Source organism: Amblyraja radiata, chromosome 5, assembly GCF_010909765.2.
Source record: "Amblyraja radiata isolate CabotCenter1 chromosome 5, sAmbRad1.1.pri, whole genome shotgun sequence".
Lineage (NCBI taxonomy): Eukaryota > Metazoa > Chordata > Chondrichthyes > Rajiformes > Rajidae > Amblyraja > Amblyraja radiata.
Window position 1 is genome coordinate 67,474,969 of NC_045960.1, and position 26,930 is coordinate 67,501,898.

A 26,930-nucleotide genomic window follows, 5' to 3' on the forward strand; every position below is an offset into this window, starting at 1 on the left:
ACTCCCTCTTAAATATAGCCAATGAACTGGCCTCAACTACCTTCTGTGGCAGAGAATTCCACAGACTCACCACTCTCTGTGTGAAAAATGTTTTTCTCATCTCGGTCCTAAAGGCTTTCCCCTTTTTCCTTAAACTGTGACCCCTTGTCCTGGACTTCCCCAACATCGGGAATAATCTTCCTGCATCTAGCCTGTCCAACCCTTTAAGAATTTTGTACGTTTCTATGATCCCCCCTCAATCTTCTAAATTCTAGCGTGTACAAGCCGAGTCTATCCAGTCTTTCTTCATAATAATGTATAATTCTATTGATAAATAAACTTTAAATTAATAGACAAAATACATACGTCAGGGTACTCATGCAAGTGAAAGTTACAAGTTGAACTTGGAGAACATGGGGGTGAGGGGGTGCTCAGTTGCAATCAACAGTCCATAAAGTAGAAAATAAGTTGGGCAAAGAATGTGCTTATTTTGTGAACTATTTGATCCGAGTCCACATGCGTTTTTTTTAATGTTATTTTCTCAGATCGAGTATCTTGTGGTCAGAATGGAGAAGGTGGAAGAGTATGAGAATCAGCTTCAGCAGGTGCGGGTGCAAGATGCAGAGGAATACGATATGATCAAAATGAAGTTGCTGACTGATGTAGAGGTATGTGATCTGCTCACAAATTGAAATTTCCATTTTGCTGATGTCAGATTATGAATAAAGAAGTTACGTGCCTAAATATATTAAGATAGCTATGAAGAAAAATACCTGAGTGCGTTATAATGTTACAGTTGCAGAGAAAGTGCACATTAAGGAATAATGCAAGGGCCACAATGAAGTAGGTGGGGAGATCGGGACTAAACCCTTATGCCCCTGTCTCACTTAGGAAACCTGAACGGAAACCTCTTTGCGCCTCACCCAAGGTTTCCGTGCAGTTCCTGGAGGTTTCCGAAGGTTTTTGTCAGTCTCCCTACCTGCTTCCACTACGTGCAACCTCCGGCAACCATCTGCAACCTCCGGGAACCGCACGGAAACCTTGGGTGGGGCGCAAAGTCTCCAGAGGTTTCCGTTCAGGTTTCCTAAGTGGGACAGGAGTATTAGTCTACAAGAGGACCGTTCAGTAGGCAGATGACAGTGAGGTGAAAGCTGGGCTAGAATCAGTTGGTATGTGCTTTCAAGCTTTTGTATCTTTCGCCTGACAGGAGAGGGGTGAAGAAGGAATGACTGGGGTGCGGGTGCTACCGGTTTTTCCGAGACACCATGGTGTAGATGGGGGGAGGCTGGTTTGTGTGATGGACTGGGCTACATTGGCAATTCTCTGGCAATTTCATGTAATCTTGGACTGAGCTGTTGCCAAATCCAGTTGTGATACATCCTGGTAGGATGCTTTCTTCAGCACATCTATAGAAGTTGATAAAAGTTGTTGGAGGGATGCTGAACTACTTTAGTATTCTGAGGAAGTAGAGGGGTTGGTGTACTTTCTGAAGTAGCATCAGTGTGGTTGGTCCTAAACAGATTGTTGGTGACATTTACACCAATTAAATTGAAGATCTCGACCATCTCTCTACTTCGGCACCATTGATGCTGACCGGGGCATAGTACACTTTCTAGTTTCCTGAAGTCAGTAACTAGCTCCTTCATCGTGTTGATATTGAGGGAGAGGTTGTAATCTTTACACCATGTTACAAAACTCTGAGGCAGACAAACAATGCTGGAGAAACTCAGCGGTTGAGGCAGCACAGGGCTCTCACTTCACTTTTTTCCCCTGTTGCCTGCCAGGCAACCTTGACAGCTTTTTAGGTTGTCAAATGACAGTTTAGGTGGTCATTAAGATGGTTTGCATGACGCGTGCGATAATGTGCTTGGACGAATTGCGTAGTTACCTGTCAGATTTATGCTCAATGAAGCATTCACATATTATGTTCAAGAAGGAACTGCAGATGCTGGAAAATCGAAGGTAGACAAGTGCTGGTGAAACTCAGCGGGCGCGGCAGCATCTATGGAGCGAAGGAAATCGGTCTGAAGAAGGGTTTCGGCCGGAAACGTTGCCTATTTCCTTCGCTCCATAGATGCTGCCGCATCCGCTGAGTTTCTCCAGCACTTTTGTCTACATTCACATATTATTTCTGCTTCAAATAACTCACAAACTAAATATATTCACCAATCAAGACATGATATATACCACAATGACGCAGCAAAATTATAATACAATATCTCAACTCTTTTTACACGTTGCAATTAATGCCATTTTCATTAGTTCTTTCCACTTCAAAACAAAAATGTGGTTGGATTATTCAGCGTATGATCAACCTGCGTCAATAAATCCTGGACCATGGTAACATATATACTTAACCATGCACACTACAGATTGATGCAAGCATGTTATCTGTGAAGGACTGAAAATGACCATGACATGGCCATAGCATTGGTCGTTATTGCTATTGGCACAGAAACACTCTGGCTTCCCACATAATTTATCCATAACAAAATATACAGGTTGCAAGGAAATTTCTAAAGGCATTTTATGATAATAGCTGTTAAAACCGACTATACCCATCTGACAGGTTAAACATTACACTGACTGACAAGAGATGGGCAAAGGACATAACTGCAGCAAATGTGGTAATCTGTTTAAAAAAGAGAGGGGGAGAGAGAGAGATGAATATGGAGAGGGAAAAAGAGGGGGGAGGAGAGAGAGAGAGAGAGAGAGAAAGAGAAAAAAAGAGGGTGACAAAAAGTCACCCATTCCTTCCTTTGCTGGATGTTTCCATGGTTCTATTTCTTAATGAGTACATGGATATGACCATGCATTGTATTATTTGCTCTGTGCTAATTTAGGCTCTTGGGTAATGTCATGCTATATTTATATTGTGATGATATTGAGTGTAACGCTTAGAGACCTCAACTTAAATCAAAACATTTGGCCCTATCTACTGGTACTATCAATTTAGGTAAATTATACTGCATCAATCTATATTTCAGAGACTAATTTATTTCACTACCGTAGACTCTTATGAGTTCAGCTGTCAATAATCACAATCTTGAGCATTGATTCCATTTCCAACCAAGGAGGAGATGCTTCCAACTAATAAAGCTGTTTGTATGCCATGAACAGTATTCAATATTTATATTAGGTTGTAGTAGTATTATATCCAAAATATAATTTAATTGTCCTTTACAACTGCGAGATGTGTGGCTTGACCTTTTAAAGCTAATTACTGTTATACATCTAATGTATTGTCTCTGGTCTTTTTAACTTTGCCCCTCCTCTAAGCAAAGGTAATTACACGAGTTAACAAAGGTTTTCAATTTCTTTCTGTGTATGTAATCCCCCTGTGGATGGTGGTAAATTATGAGAGATTTAAAATTTAAAAAAAAAATGTAAGCACATTTACAGAACCCTGTTTTAAAATCAAAAAAGGTAGAGAAAATATTTTCGGAGAAAGAAAAATGTGCTATGTTAACATAAACAAGGGATATTGTTTATAGGTAGACACAAAATGCAGGAGTAACTCAGTGGGACAAAGAGGCATCTCTGGCGAGAAGGTGACGTTTAGGGTCGAGACCGGTATGAAGAAGGGTCTCGACCCAAAACGTCACCCATTCCTTCCTGCAGTTCTTTCTTGCAAATATTGTTTATAGTATTTCCTCTCCAAGTGCGTGGTGTATCTGGCCCAAGGGAGCAGAAGTCTTGCTGAGTCTTAACAAGCAGTCCTTCAGAATCACTGCCACATTGTGTGCTTTAATATAGAGGGTAATAAGCAGCTCTTTTAGGTGGAAGAGTTGTTGGGGGTGGGGAGAGAGTAAAGTTTCACATCATGCAATTGGAAATGCTAAATGTTCAGATTCAGATTCAGATTCAGAAAACTTTATTGTCTGTCGCAACAGAAAATCCTCTTTGACGTGGCTCCACATACAAACATACGGGAGCAGCGCGCCGCGAGTCGCTCACAGAGTAGCGTTGTTGTTAGTAATGTTAGATGCAAGTGGTGGGTATCTCAAATGATGCAATCAGTAAATGTCCAGATAGAATTTGACACATGCCGCAGAATGGGATAAATATAGCCAACCTAAATATACCAATAATACATGCAAAATCCCATGTTTATGTTTTGAAATCAGAATATCATAGAGGAATTTGCACATGTGACAATAAAGCACATTGACCATAGGGTTGAAGTTGAATGGTTTCTAATTAATATGGTTTTCTTCACAAAGAATTCATATACTCACTGAGCTATATTTGTCTCTCATTTCTTAGAACATGCTTTTCAGCAACTGCACAGTTAAAAATACGTAATCAGTTAACATGACGAGCATCTCGTTTGTCAGCCGTGCATAAAGTGGCATCATTTAAGAACCAATATTTATTTTAGATTTTGGAGCAGCAGCTGGAGCAGATGAAAGCTACGTATCAACTAAATCAAGAGAAACTTGAATATAACTTCCAGGTGTTGAAGAAACGCGATGAGGAGAACACAATAACCAAAATGCAGCAGAAGAGGAAAATTGCAAGGTTACATTTAAATTTACATTGAATTTTACAGCATTGAAGCAGGTTGTTCAATGCAAAAGGTGTACACTGGGGGTAAACTGTTCACAAGAGTCTTTGTTTTACCACCTCAGATCATATGTCCTGTTCCCCTCCTAGTGTTTTCCTGGCTTCCTTGAATGGTCTATTTGACGTCATCTCTCCACCTATTGCAAATTCCATGCTCTCAGCACTTTGCGTAATATCTTTCCTGGCTTTTGATTGAATTTTCATGTTATGATTGTTGTATAATGCTTTTCAAAAGGATAATAGGTAAATATTGTGCTTCACATTATATTTAACTGTAAAGGCCTGTGTAAATAAGTAATCTACACAATCTGTAGTTCAAGATCATCTTTAATCAGTACCCATATTATAACAGTACAGCAGGTCGTTAGTTGTTAGTTCATCGTTACCGCTTCCAAGACTGACTAGTGTAGGAAGTGGGTGTTAGTATGAATCATTCAGTAAAGTGGGGTTAGTGATGTTATTCTACTATGATTGGTTCACATGCAATAACCAATCTACAACCTGGAAGACCCAAGTTGGTCTTTTTCTACTGATCCAAGCCGAGTTAGCAGTAGGGATAATAAAATCTTTTTTGGTACATAGCTACATCAGGGTCTTGAACATCATATTGGTTTATATAGAGTATGATTATTGATCCTTAGTGACTTTAATTGAGTCTATCATAGAATACTCTCATGTGTTGCTTCTGTGCAGATATAAACTACAAAGTGTCTTGTATGTGCTCACTGGTTCTCGATACCCACCAAAACCTAATTTCTACTCAAAACATTGTAAACTGATTTGCATCAGACAAATCCTACCTCCTGGCTAATATTTTTATAGGAAAGGATCACCTTTCCCCCTATCCTCTTTTTTTCCATCTCTAAAGGATGGTTGATGAGCTAATCTGTTCCACGCAATGAACGGCAGTGCATTCAGAAAGTACTCAGATCCCTTCACTTTTCCCACATTTTGTTACATTACAGCCTTATTCTAAAATTGATTAAATTATCTTTGTTTTATCATCAATCTACACACAATACCCCATAATACAAAAAGAGAAAACAGGTGTTTAGAAATTTTGGCAAAGTAATTAAAAATAAATAACTGAAATATCACATTTACATAAGTATTCAGACCCTTTACTCAGTTGAGGCACCTTTGGCAACGTTTACAGCCTCAAGTCTTCTATGACGCTACACGCTTGGCACACCTGTATTTGGGTAATTTCTCCCATTCTTCTCTGCAGATCCTCTCAAGCTCTGTCAAGTTGGATGGGGAGCGTCGATGCGCAGCTATTTTCAGGTCCCTCCAGAGATGTTCGATCGGGTTCAAGTCTGGGCTCTGGCTGGGCCACTCAAGGACATTCACAGACTTGTCAGGAAACCACTCCTGCATTGTCTTGGCTGTGTGCTTAGGGTCATTGTCCAGTTGGAAGGCGAACCTCCGCCCCAGTCTGAGGTCCAGAACGCTCTGGAGCAGGTTTTCATCAAGGATCTCTCTGTACTTTGCTCCGTTCATCTTTCCCCCGACCCTGACTAGTCTCCCAGTTCCTGCCACTGAAAAACATCTCCACAGCATGATGCTGCCACCACCATGCTTCACCATAGGTATGGTATTGGCCAGGTGATGAGCGGTGCATGGTTTCCTCCAGACGTGACGCTTGGCATTTAGGCCAAAGAGTTCAATCTTGGTTTCATCAGACCAGAGAATCTTGTTTCTCATGGTCTAAGAGTCCTTTAGGTGCCTTTGGGCAAACTCCAAGTGTGGTGTTATGTGCCTTTTATGAGGAGTGGCTTCCGTCTGGCCACTGTACCATAAAGGTCTGGTTGGTGGAGTGCTGCAGATATAGTTGTTCTTCTGGAAGGTCCTCCCATCTCCACAGACGAACTCTGGAGCTCTGTCAGAGCGACCATCGGGTTCTTAGTCACTTCCCTGACCAAGGCCCTTCTCCCCCGATTGCTCAGTTTGGCCAGGCGGCCAGCTCTATGAAGACTCCTGGTGGTTCCAAAGTTCTTCTTTTTAAGAATGACGGAGGCCACTGTGCTATTCAGGACCTGCAGTACTGCAGAAATTATTTTATACCCTTCCCCTGATCTGTGTCTCGACACAATCCTGTCTCGGAGGTCTACGGACGATTCCTTCGCTTGGTTTTTGCTCTGACATGCACTGTCAACTGTGGGACCTTATATATACAGGTGTGTGCCTTTCCAAATCATGTCCAATCAATTTAATGTACCGCTGGTGGACTCCAATCAAGTTGTAGAAACATCTCAAGGATAATCAATGGAAACAGGATGAACCTAAGCTCAATTTTGATTGTCATCTCAAAGGGTCTGAATACTTATGTAAATGTGATATTTCCGTTTTTTTTTTTTAATTGCTTTGCAAAAACTTTTAAAAACCTGTTTTCGCTTCTTCATTCTGGGATAATGTGTGTAGATTGATGTTAAAAAAATGAATTTTAATCCAAAATGTGGAAAAAGTGAAGGGGTTTGAATACTTTCTGAATGCACTGTAAGTCAATGCAGAATCTCTCTTCAATATTTCTGTGAATGCTTTATTTTATTTTATATTTCAAAACAACAGTTGGCATCTTTCTTCAGGAACTTGGAGCCTTAAAGCAATATGAAACTTTATGAAAGCAAACAATGTACTCTTATATGTCAGTATGGTAATTTTTTAAAAAATCCTGAAGATTCGGGTGTGATATCATTAATGTTTTTCAGTAAAGTATCACTTGGTGAAACTGATATTTTATCTCGGGCAACAAATGCATAATTGATGTTAGGGTTTAGTTTTCAGTGGGAATAGGACACTGTATTGAAAATGATGCTTAATTAAATATTGTTCTGATATCCCTGAAATTTATGAACAATGAAGTATAATGGAAAGTCTCTAATGAGCAATGTAACTTTCAAAATTGGTTACCTAATTTAGGGCGAAAAGATTGGAGGAGGAAAGTGTTACTGGCATGACAAAATGAACTTGGCTTGAATCAGTAGAAAATGAAGATGGGGAATTGCAGAGTTTAATTATGATTTCTCTAATTACGTTTTTACTGTTTAATTTGCTTCACAGGCTGCATGATTCTCTGAACAGACTTCTGGCAAAATTTAGTAAACAAGAGAAAATGTATCGAGAAGAGAACCAGTCCCTAACTGACCAGTACAAGAGAACGGTGGAACTATACAAGGACCTTCAGAAGAAAATGAGGTTTGCAAAATCCCAGTTGAAGTCCTGTAATTACTTATTTATACTTTTAAACAAGACTAGACCAAGTGCGGACCCGTTGGGCCCTGTCCCCAACGCAATATTCCACCACTCACTCGTAGCCCCCAACTGCACAGGCGCGCGCGGTTGAGGGGTTCCCATTGTGACACCAGAGATCCCCGTTGTGACGCGAGTCACGGCAACACTCCCCCAACTGTGCCTCGCCATGCCTCTTCCTACCCCTATCCTCCTCCATTCCTCCTCATCCCCCAGCAATCCATCCCCTCCTCTTCACCCTCACTCTTCTTTCCTCTCTCCTTTTTTAAAATGAAATTCTCAATGAAAATTTCGTTTTTTCTTTAAAATAACCTAAACACTGTTAGCTGTTAATGAAAACAGAAGAATTTGATTAAAACAGTTTTTTTGAAAATTGCGTTTTTTAATGTAAATGAGATTCGGGATCCCATTGTGATGTCATTGTGACGTCGAGCGCGGCTGATTGTCGAATCCCATTGCGAAGTCGAATGCGGCTGACGGGCGGATCAAGTGGAAAAGTGGTAAAAATTGTAGCGCTATCATGTACCATTTTGGTGGGGTTTTGGGATCTCACGCACACATACATACAAATAGACAAACAAGATGAGAGTCTTAGTAATATAGATATAAAATTATAATATAGATGATTTGTGTGTTTTTTGTATACTTGTTTATGTCCTTTCCCAGAGGAGTTCCATTTATCTCTTTCAATCTATTTTTCTGATCTGACGTTTGGAAAATTGATTTTGAGATCTGAACAAACATACTCTTAAATCATTCAATGATGGATCTTTGGACTTGAATTTACTGCAGTACATTTGGAGCTCTCAGTTTTTCTTACTTTTCTCCTATGGTTTCTCTACATCCTTGTTTAGTTTGGTTTTGAGATACAGGGATACAGCACGGAAACATACCCACCGAGTCTGTGACGACCAGCGATCCCCAAACATTAACACTACCCTACACACGCTAGAGAATATTTTATATTTGTACCAAGCCAATTAACCTGCAAACGTTTACGTCTCTGGAGTATTTTTTTCCCACGCTTTGCTTGGTGTAGTTCTGACATTGCCATGGAATGTGCATACTTGGAATGTGCATACATCTGACAAAGTTAACCATGCAATGTTGAATCTCGTTTGCTCTCATCAAGATTAAAAAGGCTTTGCATTTATTAGCAAAATTATCCTCGCTGTTGCCGTACCCTGGAGGACAGGGTAGATTAGTGGCAGATTACACGGCAAGATTAGCAAATTTGCAGGTGATACAAAGGTGGGTGGTTTTGCAGATAGTGAAGATGGTTGTGAAAAATTGCGGCACGATCTTAATCGATAGACCAGGTGGTCTGAGGAATGGTTAATAAAATTTAATGTAGAGAAACGTGAGGTGTTGCATTTTGGGAAGTCTAACATGGGCAGGACCTACACAATGAATGGTAGGGCTCTGGGTAGTGTAGCGCAGAGGGATCCAGGAGTGCAGGTGCATAGTTCCTTGAAGTTGGAGTCGCAGGTAGATCGAGTGGTCAAAAAGGCTTTTGGCACTTTGGCCTTCATCAGCCAGAGTATTAGGTATGGAAGTTGAGAGGTCATGTTGCAGTTGCATAAGATGTTGGTGAGTATTGTGTTCAGTTCTGGGCACTGTCTTATAGGAAAGATTTTGTCAAGCTGGAAAGAGTACAGAGAAGATTTATGAGGATGTTGCCAGGTCTAGAGGGTCCTGGCAACATCCAGAGCTATAGGGAGAGGTTGAGTAGGCTGAGACTTTATTCCTTGGAGTGCAGGAGGATGAGGGGGTGATCATTTTAGACTAAACTGATAGACAGGTATATGGATAGGACATATTTGGAGCGATATGGACCACACTCGGCAGGTGGGACGAGTGCAGCTGGAACATGTTGGCCGGTGTGGGCAAGTTGGGCCGAAGGGCCTGTTTCCACGTTGTATCACTCTATGACACGGGTGTTCACAATCACCTTTTCTGTTGACCACTTCCTTAACCTCTGTTGTCACGCTTTCCAATTTCACCTCAAACATAACAGAAGGAAATGAATGTTTTTGTCTCCATTAAAGGAAACTTTCAATACAACTGTCTCTCTTGCTCCCTCTTTTCTCTTGCTATGTTTGTTTATCTTTGTACATTTACTGTATGCCCTGCTGAATGTTTCCAGAAGTATCTGTTTTCACTTCCATTTTACCATTACCCTCATTAACACCTTCGCAACAGCTATTAAGAATTTAGGATGGTTGGGTAATGCCCAGATCCACAATATTACCATTTAAAGAGAAAACATTTTGATAGGTTTAGATTAGTTTGTTAAATGCAATAACAGAAATTTTCTCATTCACATTTCACAACCACCTCCACTATTGAAGCTTATTAGCAGTTTTGAAATCACAAAGTGCAACAGTGTGAAGAAAGTCTGTTATCTGTTCAAACAGCTCAGGGCAGGGATACAAGAGGTCTGGAATGAGATCAGTGTACTTATACCAATAATGATTGGTGCATGTACTTCAACACTTTTGTTTGGAAAATTTCAAGAGTAAGGTCTGGGGTTGACTTTACAAGTACACTGATCTGCGGGGAAACAAATTAAAAGACAATGAGGATTCAATGGAAAGTATTCAAGTATTTGCTGAAGTGACCATTGTTGGAGAACCCTCGCTTGTTGTATTGTCAGACTTAAACAGCCAATCCTTGATTTTCAAAAGGAATACATGCTGAAAAAATGATCCGTTAAGCACACTTTGTTTAATTGAAAAGATGGGCAAATGCTTTATGATTATTTTGGTACACTTTTCATTCAGGTCCAAGACAAGTTCCATTAGGAGCATATTTCATAAATTTGAGCTTAGTTTAGAGATACAGCATGGCAACAGGCCCTTCGGCTCACCGAGTCCACATCGACCAGCGATCCCTGCACATTAACACTACCCTAAATACACTAGGGACAATTTCCAATTATACCAAGCCAGTTAACCTACACACCTGCACATCTTTGGATTGTGGGAGGAAACCGAAGATCTCGGAGAAAACCAACGCGGTCACAGGGAAAACGTACAAACTTCATACAGACGGCACCCCTAGTCAGGATTGTACCCAGGTCTCCGGCGCTGCAAGCGTTGTAAGGCAGCAACTGCGTGCCGCTCTTTAAAAAAAATAAATAAAGCTAAAAAAAAATTGAGCAATATTTGAATGTTGTTAAATTTCTTTAATGCTGCAGAGTTGAAATGTGTTGTGGAGAAATAAATGCACAATGAACTTGGCATAATTGGCCTTACATCTGAGCTTCAAGTCACAATTATTTGGATTCATTATTTAAGACCAATGTGTACTGATGAGCACATGAATAAGTTTTCGTCCACAGCAAGACCAGTTATGAAGTTATATGCATGTTTTAGACGTTGAGATGTTAAAATGTCAATACGTTTTTGGTTAGGATGAGACAAGAATTACATGCTTAAGTCTGAAGAGTATCTCAGTTATACGGAGGAGATTTTAGACCCAAATTGATGATATTAAAGAAGATTTGAGAACGTTCTGTAAATTCCGTTTCTGTAAATTGATAGCATACATTCGTGCAAATAGGTTCTAAATTTTGACTTACGCTTAAGGGAAAAAATTAACAGGTTCCAAGAGAGAGGTCTTTTTTTTGTTGATCTTCCAGACTATTAACAAATGTTATTGCTGTTTAACATTTTTTTACCAGTAGTTCAGAATATGAAAATTAGTACTTTTGCTTCAACAGGCATTTTGCTGCCGTCGATGCAAAGAAGTTTCAGGGCATTTGGTTGATGAATGAGGAAGAGGCAAAGGATCTGGTCAGAAAAGCCCTCGATGCTGATGAGATAATACACAATCAACAGCTGGGCTTGACCTGGACAATGCCAGAACTATGCTTCTTGAAGAATGTTGGACCGATTGTATCGTGCACTGGGAAGAAAAAGTCAGCGGTCCAGCTTGCAGAAGAAGTTATTCTAGGAGGTAGGAAAATAAAAGTCAGTTTGTAACCCATATGTCGAAATATCCAAGGTAATTTTTGCAGAGCCGAATCTAACTTAATGAAGCATAATGTTCTTGTAGCGTATTAGCTAATTAATGTGATAGATATATTTAATTGTTGGTTTGTTTTTGAAGATGTTTCCTTCTGTGAAAACTAACAACAAAACGAATGAATGATAGATTTTTAAATCATCCATCTTTCTCTAAAGAAACTTTCTGATGGCAAGATGAGAATGTTATGGTTTTGCATCATGTGATCAGAAGTAAAGCTATTCATTCGCAACTCCTCAATAAGTAAGCAGTCAGTAGCTGCAAAGGGTCCTGAATGATTTTGCATTGCTTTTGATGTTGGAGCGCCAATCATTAATGCACAAAATATTTCATGACACACTTGTAATCTGTGGTGGAAAGTGTTTGAGGTATCAGGCAGTGAGTTGCAGGATAACCAGGGTTTGAGCTACTGCGTTTTTCCAATATTTATATGGTTTTCTGTTAGGTTTCTTGCAGAAGGTACACAAAAATGCTGGAGAAACTCAGCGGGTGCAGCAGCATCTATGGAGCGAAGGAAATAGGCAATGTTTCGGGCCGAAACCCTTCTTCAGACTGATAGGGGGTGGCGGGGAGAAGGAAGGGAAAAGGAGGAGGAGGAGCCCGGGGGCTGAGGGATGGGAGGAGACAGTCCGAGGGCTGAGGAAGGGGAGGAGACAGCAAGGGTTAACAAAATTGGGAGAATGTTGATTGAAAGAAACTTGGTGTTTGTAATACTACTTATCAAAGTTAGGTGATTTGATTCTCTTGTTGAAGATAATCACTCATTGACGGGCCATTGGCTCTTGCTGCATTCGGTAATTTACTGGTTTGTTTGCAGAGAGCTGTGAATGGAATGGAACATTGTACCATTATCTGCAAGCATCCCTGTATCTTATCTGATGAAGGAAAATGTATTGATGAAACAGCTGAAAATGTTTGATGTAGGTCACTGAGTAAATTCAGCAGTGAATTCCTCTGCTTGAGTGACCGACCTCTAAGAACCACAACCATTGGTTTTGTGGGAGTTATCACTTGAAGTATTTCCCCATGGAATCAGTTTTCCTGGAACTCTTCAATCAAAAGTTACCTCCGGTAACAAGGGTCATTTATAAGGTTCAGCTATTTTATTCATGTTCGGCCAAGGTAGCACACTCATTGAAAACATTGATGAACAGGTTATGGATTCTTAAATGTTGTTTGATGACACTACAAATGACATCTTCCATACCTTTGTAAATGATGAAAAGTAGATCGAGTAAGCAATAATTGGCTAGATTATTTGTCCCAATAATTTCTCATTATTGTGCTTCATTCCTTTTTCCTTATCCGTGTAATGTTCATTCCTTTTTTTCCTTTTTTATGCAATCTCGAATAATGTAGTGGTTTGTATCTGGCTCTGAATGATAAAGCAAAATTGATTTTCTCTTCATCTTCAGCATCGCCCTGCAGTTTTCAGCAGATCAACAGAAAGTCAGTGCCCTTGCTGCAGCTCCTAATGCCCCTGTCCCACTTAGGAAACCTGAACGGAAACCTCTGGAGACTTTGCGCCCCACCCAAGGTTTCTGTGCGGTTCCCGGAGGTTTTTGTCAGTCTCCCTACCTGCTTCCACTACCTGCAACCTCCGGCAACCACCTGCAACCTCTGGGAACCGCACGGAAACCGTGGGTGGAGCGCAAAGTCTCTAGAGGTTTCCGCTCAGGTTTCCTAAGTGGGACAGGGGCATTATTCTTCGATTTTATGCATTGACGTTACAGCATGAGTTGTTACTGAAAGAAAAAAATTGACATGGCACTGTTCAAGCATTTTTTTTTTGGCAGATCAACAGTCATGGAATTTCCAGGAAAAAGCAGGAAATGGAGAGAAATCATCGATGTGGAATGCCATTTTCCAAAATATTTGTTATTCGGCTAGTGAGGACAAGGCAATGGCGCTGTGTGGTGGAAAACCTGGAGAAATCTCATTGAAAACAGTTAAAACATTGTTAGAAGTTTTGTGCGATGAAACAGTGAGTATCTGTTTTCGGAGATTCATTTTATTAGCCCAAGTAGTCAATAGAATATTTTAAGTTTTCTGGACATTATTCAGTATAGTGTAGAATGCTTCTTTGTATTATATTGTAGAATCAATGCTCTTGCACGCACTCTTTTGTTTTCACAAGATAATAGGTAAAGTCTTTGATTGCTGCTACAGTTTCTATTGGACTTGATCCAAAACCAGCCAAATCAATAATTGACAATAGACAATAGGTGCAGGAGTAGGCCATTTGGCCCTTCGAGCCAGCACCACCATTCAATGTGATCATGGCTGATCATCCCCAATCAGTACCCCGTTCCTGCCTTCTCCCCATATCCCCTGACTCCGATATTTTTAAGAGCCCTATCTAGCTCTCTCTTGAAAGCATGCAGAGAACCTGCCTCCACCACCCTCTGAGGCAGAGAATTCCAATGACACTCTCTGTGAGAAAAGGTGTTTCCTCGTCACCGTTCTAAATGACTTACTCCTTATTCTTAAACTGTGGCCCCTGGTTCTGGACTCCCCCAACATCAGGAACATGTTTCCTGCCTCTAGCGTGGGAGAGACACAAATGGCTAACAGGCAAATAACCATTTTCTACAAACACCAAGTCTCCAGCGAAAATCAGTGCAAAAGATTAGAATTTCGTCCAATATTGATTCAGTACTGATAAAGTTCTATCCGCGCTATCAGACAACAAACCACATTAGTCACTTTTAGAATGTAACATTTCCTCTTTATTATGCCCGTACACCCTTAACCCTTTCAGTTCTAAAACTATTTCATTCCCTCCTTTTATCATAACCCCACGAAGCACAGAGTGGTTGGATACACTGTATTGCAAATATTAATGCAATTACCAACAGAAAAATAGAGCCGAAATGTAGTATGGACCCCCAGAGACCTCCGAACCAGCTAAATGGATACCAGCTGCTCCAATCATTGTAGCCATGCATCTGGCTCCCAATTTTTCTGATGTTATTAACATCCTGGGATATGTGGGCAGGTAGGTTGGTAAAATTAGAGGACTCTTCGCGGACATAGGTGCAGCATTCCTAGCCTATAATAGCGCAGGTCCCTTCTTTTTCTGCCAGAATAAAATCCAAGGCCATACGATTCTACAGGGCCATGTGCAGAGTGCAACCATTTCAGCTGTCATGGATGAAAGGGCCTTTTGCGTATAGGTAAAGGCGTCCGCTGTTTCATTGGCCAATTTCTCCATTGCAGAGGCCATATTAATCAATTCCCGTAAGGTGCGGGCTGTCCGTAGAATGGGAAGGAGATCATCCAGGTCTTATTTACTTTCCAGCCTGGCTTAAAAGTGGCGTATACCATCCATTAAACATGGATTTGTCCTCGGTTTTGCCGTTCTTTCGGCACCCGCTAGTTGCTGTTCTATTGCGAAAGCAGTGTAAGGCCAGAATCTCGGTAATGTTAAGGGGTACTGTTAAGAGGGGTATTCCTCCTCCACCATTATGTGGGATGTGCATACACACCCAGCATGCACTATATTGTCCCAGAGGGCGAATTCATAGCTCATAGATTATTTCCTGGGTCCAGCCCATCCGGGCCAACCCCAGGACAAAAAGGAGGGTCAACAGCCCCACTGTCCTTTCTTCTTTCTCCGATCTGTTTGCAGTCAGTCAGATGTGTCCAACGGGTGGTCTTCAACCTTCACGGCGGTCGGTGTTAGTAGCACCTGGTACGGTCTATTCCAGCGTGGTCCCAATTTCTTCCGATCCCAGTTCCCTACCAGTACGCAGTCTCCTTGTAGTATGGACTCGTCCCCGTGTTCAACTGGTAGTGGCTTCTGTGCCTCTCGCACCTTGGAGTGCAGAACGGACAAGGCATGGGTTAATTGCTGTGCAAATGTAATTAATTCACCGCTGAGGGCATGTAAGTCAAAACTAACTTCCACACTCTTAGTCGCACCCCAGGGGGTATGTAGCGGCCGGCCGTACATTATTTTGGCCGGGGTTAGTTTAGTAGCTCCGTGTGGGGTCACCCTCATTTCAAAAAATGCCAAGGGAAGGGCCTTAACCCAACTCTGCCCTGTTTCCTTCATTAGATTAGCCAATTCAGGGCTCCATTTGCCCTCTCGACCACTTCAGCGGCCTGTGGGTGGTGAAAACAGTGGAATTGCTGTTTAATGTTAAAATGCTGACACAATTCTTCATTAGTCTTTACGATAAAGTGGGGACCGTTATCAGAACTAATAACGGTAGGCAGCCCAAAGTGAGGTATGATTTATTTTAAAATAAGTGTTACCGTAGTTTCAGCTGTCGCTTTACAGTTGGCAAAGCTTCAATTACTAAGCGATATTTATAACAATGTGCCCATGGTAACTCTATAAAATCTATCTGTATACACACGAAGGGTCAGCCTGGCATTGGTGTCACTCCTGTTGGACATTTTACCGTCTTTCCGGGATTGTTTCATCTGCAAATTTCACATTCCGAGGCACGTTTTAACGCCTCCTGGCGAATTTTGGGATGCCACCATGTTTCTTTTGCCATCCTTACCATTCCCTCCTTACCAGCATGCAAAAGGGAGTGTATATAGTTGAAAAGAATGGGCAGAAAAACATCAGGTACACAAACTTGGCCGTGTAGAGTGAGCCAGAGGTCTATCAAAGAGTCAACGGCACCGCCCTCTCGTTTCCAAAAATCGCTTTGCGCGGCAGAGGCGTCCCCCATGCATTAACTTTACATCACCCATGTCTGGCAAGTCCGTTCTACCTACTAGAATCTTTGGTTCTGTGGGGACCATGGTGCAGGATCCGCAAGCTGCCGTGCGGGGAGTGATATCAGCAAGGGCATTCCCTTGGGAGACTTCGTCACGGCCGCTGGTATGGGCATTGCACTTAATAATGGCCGTGTGGGCTAAGGCTTGCAGTAGGTTCGTCACATAAGTTGCTGGTGTTCCGGAGGAGGTAAGAAATCCTCTATGTTGCCAGAGGGAGCCAAAATCGTGGGCGACTACAAAAGCATAACAGGTTCGAATCCTGCCAACTACGCCAAATGTTAAAGTTCTATCCGTGCTATCAGACAACAAACCACATTAAACACTTTAAGAATGTAACAATTCCTCTTTATTACGCATGCAGGAGTGCGAGAGCAACCACGAGTATGGTTGCATATGTTGTCCCTCGCGGTCCCACTCAAAGGTCCGATACAAAAGTCATACCTATATACCCCTAGGGAGGTTATATTCCATGCTGATTGCATCATCAGCACGTTTAAAGCAACGGTTCTTCTCGCGCCTGGAACAGACTCGTTTTTCTCTGCAGTTTTACTTGGTAATTGGCCATCTTATCTTGTTTCCACATATTTCTTGCATGAACTGCTCCTCTGCCTGTACACCCTTAACCCTTTCAGATCTAAAACTCAGTACAAATTAAGATTGTTAGGAACTGGCTAAAAATAAATTCACCATGCATCTAGCGTTAATGAGACAGCATTATATTTATCCAACTGGTTTAGAAATTTTTTGTTTAAGAGATACAGCACGGAAACAGGCCCTTCGGCCCACTGAGTCCGCACCGATTAGCGATCCCAGCACATTAGCATAAGCCTACACACACTAGGGACAATTTACACATACCAATTATACAAATCCAAGCCAATTAACCTACAAACCTGTTCATAGAAACATAGAAACATAGAAGTAGGTGCAGGAGTAGGCCATTCAGCCCTTCGAGCCTGCACCGCCATTCAATATGATCATGGCTGATCATCCAACTCAGTATCCTGTACCTGCCTTCTCTCCATACCCCCTGATCCCTTTAGCCACAAGGGCCACATCTAACTCCCTCTTAAATATAACCAATGAACTGGCCTCAACTACCTTCTGTGGCAGAGAATTCCAGAGATTCACCACTCTCTGTGTGAAAAATGTTTTCTTCATCTCGGTCCTAAAAGATTTCCCCCTTATCCTTAAACTGTGACCCCTTGTTCTGGACTTCCCCAACATCGGGAACAATCTTCCTGCATCTAGCCTGTCTAACCCCTTAAGAATTTTGTAAGTTTCTATAAGATCTGCCCTCAATCTTCTAAATTCTAGCGAGTACAAACCGAGTCTATCCAGTCTTTCTTCATATGAAAGTCCTGACATCCCAGGAATCAGTCTGGTGAACCTTCTCTGTACTCCCTCTATGGCAAGAATGTCCTTCCTCAGATTAGGAGACCAAAACTGTACGCAATACTCCAGGTGTGGTCTCACCAAGACCCTGTACAACTGCAATAGAACCTCCCTGCTCCTATACTCAAATCCTTTTGCTATGAATGCTAACATACCATTCGCCTTCTTCACTGCCTGCTGCACCTGCATGCCTACTTTTAATGACTGGTGTACCATGACACCCAGGTCTCGTTGCATCTCCCCCTTTCCTAATCGGCCACCATTCAGATAATAGTCTACTTTCCTGTTTTTGCCACCAAAGTGGATAACCTCACATTATCCACATTATACTGCATCTGCCATGCATTTGCCCACTCACCCAGCCTATCCAAGTCACCTTGCAGCCTCCTAGCATCCTCCACACAGCTAACACTGCCCCCCAGCTTCGTGTCATCCGCAAATTTGGAGATGTTGCATTCAATTCCCTTGTCCAAATCATTAATATATATCGTAAATAGCTGGGGTCCCAGCACTGAGCCTTGCGGTACCCCACTAGTCACTGCCTGCCATTGTGAAAATAACCCGTTTACTCCTACTCTTTGCTTCCTGTCTGCCAGCCAGTTCTCTACCACATCAATACTGAACCACCAATACCGTGTGCTTTAAGTTTGTATACTAATCTCTTATGTGGGACCTTGTCGAAAGCCTTCTGAAAGTCCAGATATAACACATCCACTGGTTCTCCCTTATCCACTCTGCTAGTTACATCCTCGAAAAATTCTATAAGATTCGTCAGACATGATTTACCTTTCATAAATCCATGCTGACTTTGTCCAATGATTTCACCACTTTCCAAATGTGCTGCTATCCCATCTTTAATAACTGATTCTAGCAGTTTCCCCACTACTGACGTTAGACTAACTGGTCTGTAATTCCCCGTTTTCACTCTCCCTCAATTTTTAAAAAGTGGGGTTACATTAGCTACCCACCAATCCTCAGGAACTACTCCAGAATCTAAAGAGTTTTGAAAAATTATCACTAATGCATCCACTATTTCTGGGGCTACTTCCTTAAGTACTCTGGGATGCAGCCTATCTGGCCCTGGGGATTTATTGGCCTTTAATCCATTCAATTTACCTAACACCACTTCCCGGCTAACCTGGATTTCTCTCAGTTCCTCCATCTCATTTGATCCCCGGTCCCCTGCTATTTCCGGCAGACAGAACCAAAGTAGTTATTCAATTGGTCTGCCATGTCCTTGTTCCCCATGATCAATTCACCTGTTTCTGACTGCAAGGGACCTACAATTGTTTTAACTAATCGTCTTTGGAGTGTGGGAGGAAACCGAAGATCTTGGAGAAAACCCAGGCGGTCATGGGGAGTACGTAGAAACTCCGTACAGGCAGCATCTGTAGTCGGGATCGAACCCGGGTCTCTGAAGCTGCAAGTGCTATAAGGCAGCAACTCTATCGCTGCGCCACCGTGCCCTTCTGTGCTAATGACAGGGCCCTCAATAAAACTTCAAAATTAACCTTTCTACCAAGGCAAGGGGACCCATTTCAAAAAACCTCATCTCCAACAAAAATCTATCTCTACATCAAATAGATTAATGACTGGTTCTGTTATTTTACGTCAATCTAAAGTATATTAAATCAAGTTAGTTGATGTGGTAGGTGAGATAATCTTAGTGGGCTGGGCTATATTTTATATCGCAAAGCATTATTATTTTTAGCATAGAAGATTATTCACTGGTCACTACATAAATGGGTTTGAGTAGACATTTTGGACAATATTATTGGAAAAGTTTTGCGTTGATGAACAGTTTGGATCCTGATTGCTAATTCCACCCAAAATGAAAATTACACTTGTTATTTCTCTAAATATAAAGTTTGTGTGACAAGTCAGTGGAAGGTCACAAACATACAAACATTTGAATTGGGAGGAATCATAGGCCACTTGTCTCTCCTCCATTGAATAGGATCACAACTGATTTGACTGTAACCGCAAGTCTGTATTCTAGCCAAACTGTTGACATCTTTCTTCCCCTCTTTAAGTATCTGCCTCTGCTTTAAATGTAGCCAAATAATCTTCTTACAATATCTTTTTGAGGGGAATTACTTCCAAAGCTCATGATGCTCCAAAAGAAGAAATTGCAAACTTAAATGGGTGACCTGTTATTGTTTTCCTGGATGCTTAGATTCTTCCACAAGAGGAAACATCCTCTCCACATCCACTCTGTCATCCCACAAATAAACGTTGCTTTCCCCAGTTATAAAAAGTTAACTGGGGGAAAATGCTTTCTCGTGAGAATGAAGGCAGACATCTTCTGCGGTGTGGAACTTGGTTTGTGGCCGTATTTCTGACTTGACAACTATTTGGGTTGTGAACATTTCTCATGAACGGAACCCTGTTGTAACCTGAGGAGGACCTGTTTTCTTCTTGACAGAATTGCTTCTACACCATATTTAGAATTTAAACTGACAATATTTTGTTTTTACAGGGATTCCTGATTGAAAACAAGCTTCTGAAAATTCTTAGTTCCCTGAAGCAAGATGAACAATCGCTAATTAAACTTGATGCCATATTTACTGTAAGATTTTAAAATTTTGATGGGAATATTTTGAGCAGCCTTGATATTCTACTAGACCAGGTGCAGCCCCGTTAGGCCCTTCCCACATGGCAATATTCCACCACTCATGCATAGCCCCCAACTGCGTAGGCGCGGCTGAGGGGTTCCCGTTATGACGCCAGACATCCCTGTTGTGACGTGAGTCACTGCAACCCTCCCCCAACTGCGCCTCGCCATCCCTCTTCTTACCTCTATCCTCCTCCATTCCCCCTCATCGCCCAGCAATCCCTCCCCCTCCTCTTCACCCTCCCTCTTCTTTCCCCTCTCACCTCCCCTCCACACTCCCTCCCTCACCTCTCCCTCCCTCTATCCCACCCCCCTCCCTCACCTTTCCCCTGCCCTCAGTCACTCCCTCCCTCCATAACCCACTTTCCTCTCTAGCCCCTCCACTCCCTCTATCTCGCTGCTCCCCCACTCCTCACCTCTCCCCTATTCACTCCTCCACTCTCCTTCCTCACCTCCCCACTGCCCTCCTCTCCCTCTATCCTCCACTCCCTACCTCCTCCACTCCCCCTCTTCTCCCTCCACCCCCCCTTCTCCACCACACTCCCTCCTCACCTCCCACACTTCTCCCTACCCCCCTCCTCTCCCTCTATCCCTCTGCTCCCCCACTCCTCACCTCCTACCTATCCCACTCCCCCAAAATGAAAATTGCGATGTTTTAAAAAAAATGAAATTCTCAATGAAAATCGTGTTTTTTTTCTTTAAAATAACCTAAAAACAATGTTAGCTGTTAATGAAAACGGAAGAATTTGATTAAAAGAGTTTTTTTAAATCATGGTTTTAATATGTAAATGAGATTCAGGATCCCATTGTGACATCATTGTGACGTTGAATGCGGCTGATGGGCAGGGCAAGTGGAAAAGTGATTTTTGTAAAGTTTACAATGTCAATAACTTGTAAAATATAACATCAATCCAAACGAAACTTGTTTCATTTACATCCCAGGACAATGGTGAGTAAGGTGGCCCAAAAATTGCAGCGCTATCGTGTACCGCTTTGGCGGGGTTTCGGGATATCACGCACATGTACGCATTCAGTTTCTCCCTTGAGTTAATGCTCTTCATTCTGCACTGAAATTCAGTTCACTTCTGCAGCTAAGCTTGTTTTTGGCTAATAGTTTGATATTTTGCTCTGTTCCTGTGTACATGTCCTATTTCTGAGGGTGGGACTCAGATCTGGCGTCTACTGGGTTAAGAGCTGAGGGCTGTCCAAGCATTATTTCTCAGATAGCTAAAATGAAAAGGCACAACTGTATGGTTTTAGTGGAGGGAGTGGCAACAAAAGGCTGTGGGTGCAGCAAGCCCTTTCAGGTCTGTTACTGCAGTGTGTATTGATATAAAAATCCTTGTTCAGTAATAAGTCCGAGATGTAAGTAAGTAGAATCATAGATAGCTAGACACCATCTTTCCTAAAACATGGTGCCCAGAATTGAAATTCAATACTCAATACTCTGATGAAGTCCAATGTGCGCAAAGCCTTTTTGACCACCCTATCTATTCGTGATATCCGATTCTATCTGACTCTTATCAGATTCGTGAGACACAAAATTAAATTGATCTGGGATTGGGAAGGGAGAGAGAACCTAACTGACTTTGTATTATCTATCATCAAATTGCAGTAGAAACTAAAGATTTTAATGGGGATGGTAATGTGATACTTTTGTTTGGGATATTTCTGATTTTAAGATTAAAATTTAAAATTCTAAATTATTTTCACCACACACAGGCTTTGGGAATTGAAAATGAAGATGATATCATCAAACTGACAGAGTTTTTTATAAAGAATTGTGAAACATCCAAGTATGAATTGGATAAGGTAAGATAACTGCATTTTCAGGTACAAAATCGTTTGGTCATACTCGGTATCTGAAAAAATTTGGTTTAGAATACCATTTGTTGGAGTATTGGTACATCGAGGCCTATTTACTTTGCTTACAGTTGTCTGTGATGCATCCTATTTCAAGAAATGTAAATACACATGCAAAAGTGAACTCATTATATTGTATGATCATTTGCAAGTGATGACTATGTTTTTGTAGCAAATGCATTGGCTGGATTTTGTAGCAAATTTAGGCTGGATTCATATGAATACAAAGCAATGTGGCTCCACCTCAAATGAAGCAGGAAATCTGCTAACCATCTGGCCATTAACAATTTAAAAATGAATTTGCAATGGGGACTTGCTACTTGACTTGACTTGACATTATTTATATTGTTATAGCAGGGATGCCCTTGACTTTGAACTTTCAGCTGCCTGGTGTGGTTATGAAAGAAGAGGTCTTTGCCTCAATGCAATCATCATCATCATCGGCGGTCACTCAAAATAAGTATGACTGTCCTCTCATGGGGGACGCCTATATGTGACTTTGTTTAACGTGGGGAGACTGGTGCACAGACAGCCACCACACGGTCCTTGACAGATCTGGGTCAGAATCCAGTGGCATGGAATCCAAGACGACCGGGGACCCTTTTCTGCTGCAGCCTTCATCCGCCTTCCCAGCCGTTGTGAAGCTACACTAAAGTTAGCCATCATCCTCCTCCTGTTACACCGTTCAGGTCTTGGTTGGATTGCTCTTTGTCAGAGACCTCCCTCTCGACCTTACCGCCATGGATGGCCCTACCAGGGGCATAGCTCCAGACTGCATCGCTCTCAGTAGCTCAGGACCACACAAGCTTCTCCACCACGACAAGGTGACAATCCACAGAGAAGATAATGCAAGAGTGAGCTGCTGTTCAAGAACCAGTGGTGAAACTTGAGCACAAATTCTAGTTGAACATTTTGATTTAGAATTTAAAGATTTTCAGAACTATTAATTGGAAGAGTCATTAAATGAATGGTCTGCTCCCTTGGATTATAATGACCAAGAGCAGGGGTGTGGAAGGGTCCCGACCCAAAGTATGTACATTTCCCTCCACACACACTGCCTGACCTGCTGAGTTTGTTTTTTGCTTCAGATTCTGCTGTCTTTTGTGTCTCCAAAAATTAAATTATCTTGGTTATTTACTTCATAGTTATTTGATATGCACAAATTAGTTTATTCCTTCAACATAACAGTGAGAATAAACCATTTAATTGTGCAATGCATGAAAGGAATACATAAACACTTATGTTTCATTTTTTCCTCCAGCTGCTGCAAGGATTTAATGTTGACCAGATTGATATATTTTACAGTTTGTTACTTGGTGTTACAGAATTGCTTTTGGAGAATCTGAGCCATTTCTACTGCAACCTTTATCTGTTTTCAAAGGGGGTATGAAAGATAACTCATTCTCAGTCCACCAATCACTCACTGACCCTGTGTCACACCATGATCCCTCTCTTTATACTGGCTATCTACCCCCTCCACTTTTAGTCCGATTGCAGGGTTCCAACTCAATGTCGACAATTCCTCCCCCCCCCCCCCCCATTCCCCCAGCACTCATTGATGCTGCTTAACCTGCTGAGGTCCCCCAGTGGTGAGGAATGCACATAGCTTGTCAGGGAAGACAGAGGAACGACTAGGGGACTGCTTGGAGTCTGTGGACTGGGCGATGTTCAAGGACTCAGCAACAGACTTGAATGAATACGCCGCAGTTGTTACTGACTTCATAAGAAAATGTGTGGAGCACTGTATTCCTATGAAAACCATTAGAGTGTTCCCCAACCAAAGGCCTTGGATGAACCAGGAGGTCCACATTCTTCCGAGGACCAGATCTCGGACATTCAAGTCTGACGACGTAGAGCTATACAAGAATTCCAGATACGACCTTGACAAGGCTATCAAAAAGACGAAAACGAACTTTCACTCCAACCTGGAGAATGAGGCAGGTGTTCAACAGCTGTGGCAAGGCTTGCATGCTATTACTTCCTACAAGGTGAAATCAGGGGGCAGCTAAAGTGACAGCGAAGCATCGCTCCCAGATGTATTTTGTGCAAGCTTTGACAGAGAGAACACTAATGTGGCATCCCAGGCCCCCATAGCCCCCCAATTACAATTTCAGTCACAAAGCCGACGTCAGAAGGTCCTTCAGGAGGGTATACCTGGTTGTGTTCTTAAAACCTGTGCAGACCAACTGGCTGGAGTTTTTGTGGACATCTTTAACCTCTCATTACTGAGGTCTGATGTTCCCACCTGCTTCAAACAGGCATTAATGATACCGGTACCCAAGAAGAATAAGGTGATGTTCCTCAATGACTACCGCCTCGTGGCATTAATGTCCATGGTGATGAAATGCTTTGAGTGGTTGGTTTATAGCACATATCCTTCCTCAACAAGAACCTGGAGCCACTACAGTTTGCCTACTGCCACAACAGGTCAATAGAGAATGTGATCTCGCTGGCTCTCCATTATGCATTGGACCACTTGGGCAATAGCAACACAAACATCAGGCTGTTGATCATAGATTACAGCTGGGCGTTTAACAACATCGTCCAGTCCAAGCTCACGGATCTGGGTCCCACTGCAACTGGATCCTCGACTTCCTCATCAATACATCACAAACTGTACAATTAGCTTCTTCCTCGATAGCCATCAGCATGGGAACAGCTCAAGACTACTCGCTGATTGTGATTGCAGCATGTGGAGAAGCACTGAATCTCACCTGATGGGTGTTTCGGGACTTTCCAGTAAACTTGCGTAAATGCACCAAACTTGCTGAGGGTTTTATTCTGTAAATTTGTTTCATTAGAGTCTAAAAGGTTGAATCGTGTTATTGAACCATGGTGTTGTCTCCTGCTTCATCGACTGTGATCTTTGGTTCTGCTTTTTGGAAATATAGAATGTATTCCTTTACGAATATTTATTTTATCAGAATTAGGGAGTGTAGGGATGTTGAAACAGAAGAGAAAATTTTAATGAGAACAAATACCATAAATACACTCAGGGAACACCACATTCATGTTTTGGATCAACTGCTTTTCATTATGGAGCAATGTTTATGCTTTCTCACTTTCTCCTGTCATTTAAATATATTTGGTCATGCTTCTCTGATAGTGAAGCTTTTTCCAGAGATTATCCACCTATAACTATGATACATGAGGATAAACGAGGAGTTATTATTGTAATAATCCCTCACACAATTCCATGCGGGGATAATATATTTGGTATTTATCACTTGTCTAAATGAGTAACAAAGGAAATAAAAAGGCACACAGAAAAATATGAGGGTGTAATATTTGTTTTAAATATAAAATATGTTATCTCTAGAGTAAAATGATAATCTGCTGTCACCGTTTATTAATATTTAAGGATCTGCAATATTGCTTCCTCTTCAATAACAAGATGCATTTATTGACTTTAGGAGACAGACATATTGTTGAAGCAGCTTGATGAAGAGGTGGTAGAAGAAATGGAAGATGAAGTAGAGGGTCAAGGAGATACTTTGGAAGAAGTATGCATAAGTGAAGAAGAGGATAAAAAGATAAAAGCCTGTGCAGATTTGATATCTCAGCAGCGTTTGCAACTTGTTCATCCCAATGATATCCTCAGAACTTTAAGACTTTTCCTAGAGGAAAATGATCAAGCAAGGTATATATATTTTTTGGTCTCTATATATCAAACCTGAAATTGTATTTGTCTTTTAACAATGTTTTGGTACTCTCTACCTTTTCTGTTCTGAAGGCAGTAATTTAATGAAGGGAACATAACCATATATGTGGATGTGGACAAGCTTTTCCCTTTGACAAACAACAGTGGACCCAACACAGATCCCTGAGGCACCCCACTAGTCACCAGCCTCCAACAGCCATCCACCATTACTCTCTGGTAACTCCCATTCAGCCACTGTTGAATCCATCTTGCTACTCCACCATTAATACCCAACAATTGAACCTTCTTAACCAACCTTCCATGTGGAACCTTGTCAAAGGCCTTACTGAAGTCCATATAGACAACATCCACCGCTTTACCCTCATCAGTTTCCCTAAAAATTCAAGAAGATTAGTCAAACATGACCTTCCAGGCACAAATCCATGTTGACTGTTCCTGATCAGACCCTGTTTATCCAGATGATTATATATATTATCTCTAAGTATACTTTCCATTAATTTTCCCACCACTGACGTCAAACTAACAGGTCTGTAATTGCTAGGTTTACTCTTAGAACCCTTTTTAAACAATGGAACAACATGCGCAGTACGCCAATCCTCCGGCACCATTCCTGTTTCTAATTAAATTTGAAATATTTCCTTCATAGCCCCTGCTATTTCTACACTAACTTCCCTCAATGTCCTAGGGAATATCCTGTCAGGACCTGGAGACTTATCCACTTTTATATTTTTCAAAAGTGTCAGTACTTCCTCTTCTTTGATCCTCATAGTTTCCATAGCTACTCTACTTGTTTCCCTTACTTCACATAATTCAATATCCTTCTCCTTGGTGAATACC

General features: G+C 41.7%; 1 protein-coding gene across 2 annotated transcripts in view; it reads left to right on the forward strand.

The window, feature by feature from the left end:
• The window catches only part of drc1 (dynein regulatory complex subunit 1), a 62,736-nt gene that overhangs the window by 26,799 nt on the left and 9,007 nt on the right, over positions 1-26,930 (forward strand). For both annotated transcript variants that reach the window (XM_033021481.1, XM_033021483.1), the window contains 8 exons: positions 525-647; positions 4,361-4,500; positions 7,606-7,740; positions 11,519-11,754; positions 13,620-13,807; positions 20,435-20,524; positions 22,292-22,381; positions 25,846-26,072. In XM_033021481.1, coding sequence (XP_032877372.1) covers positions 525-647; positions 4,361-4,500; positions 7,606-7,740; positions 11,519-11,754; positions 13,620-13,807; positions 20,435-20,524; positions 22,292-22,381; positions 25,846-26,072 — 1,229 coding nt within the window. The remainder of the gene's footprint in view (positions 1-524; positions 648-4,360; positions 4,501-7,605; positions 7,741-11,518; positions 11,755-13,619; positions 13,808-20,434; positions 20,525-22,291; positions 22,382-25,845; positions 26,073-26,930) is intronic.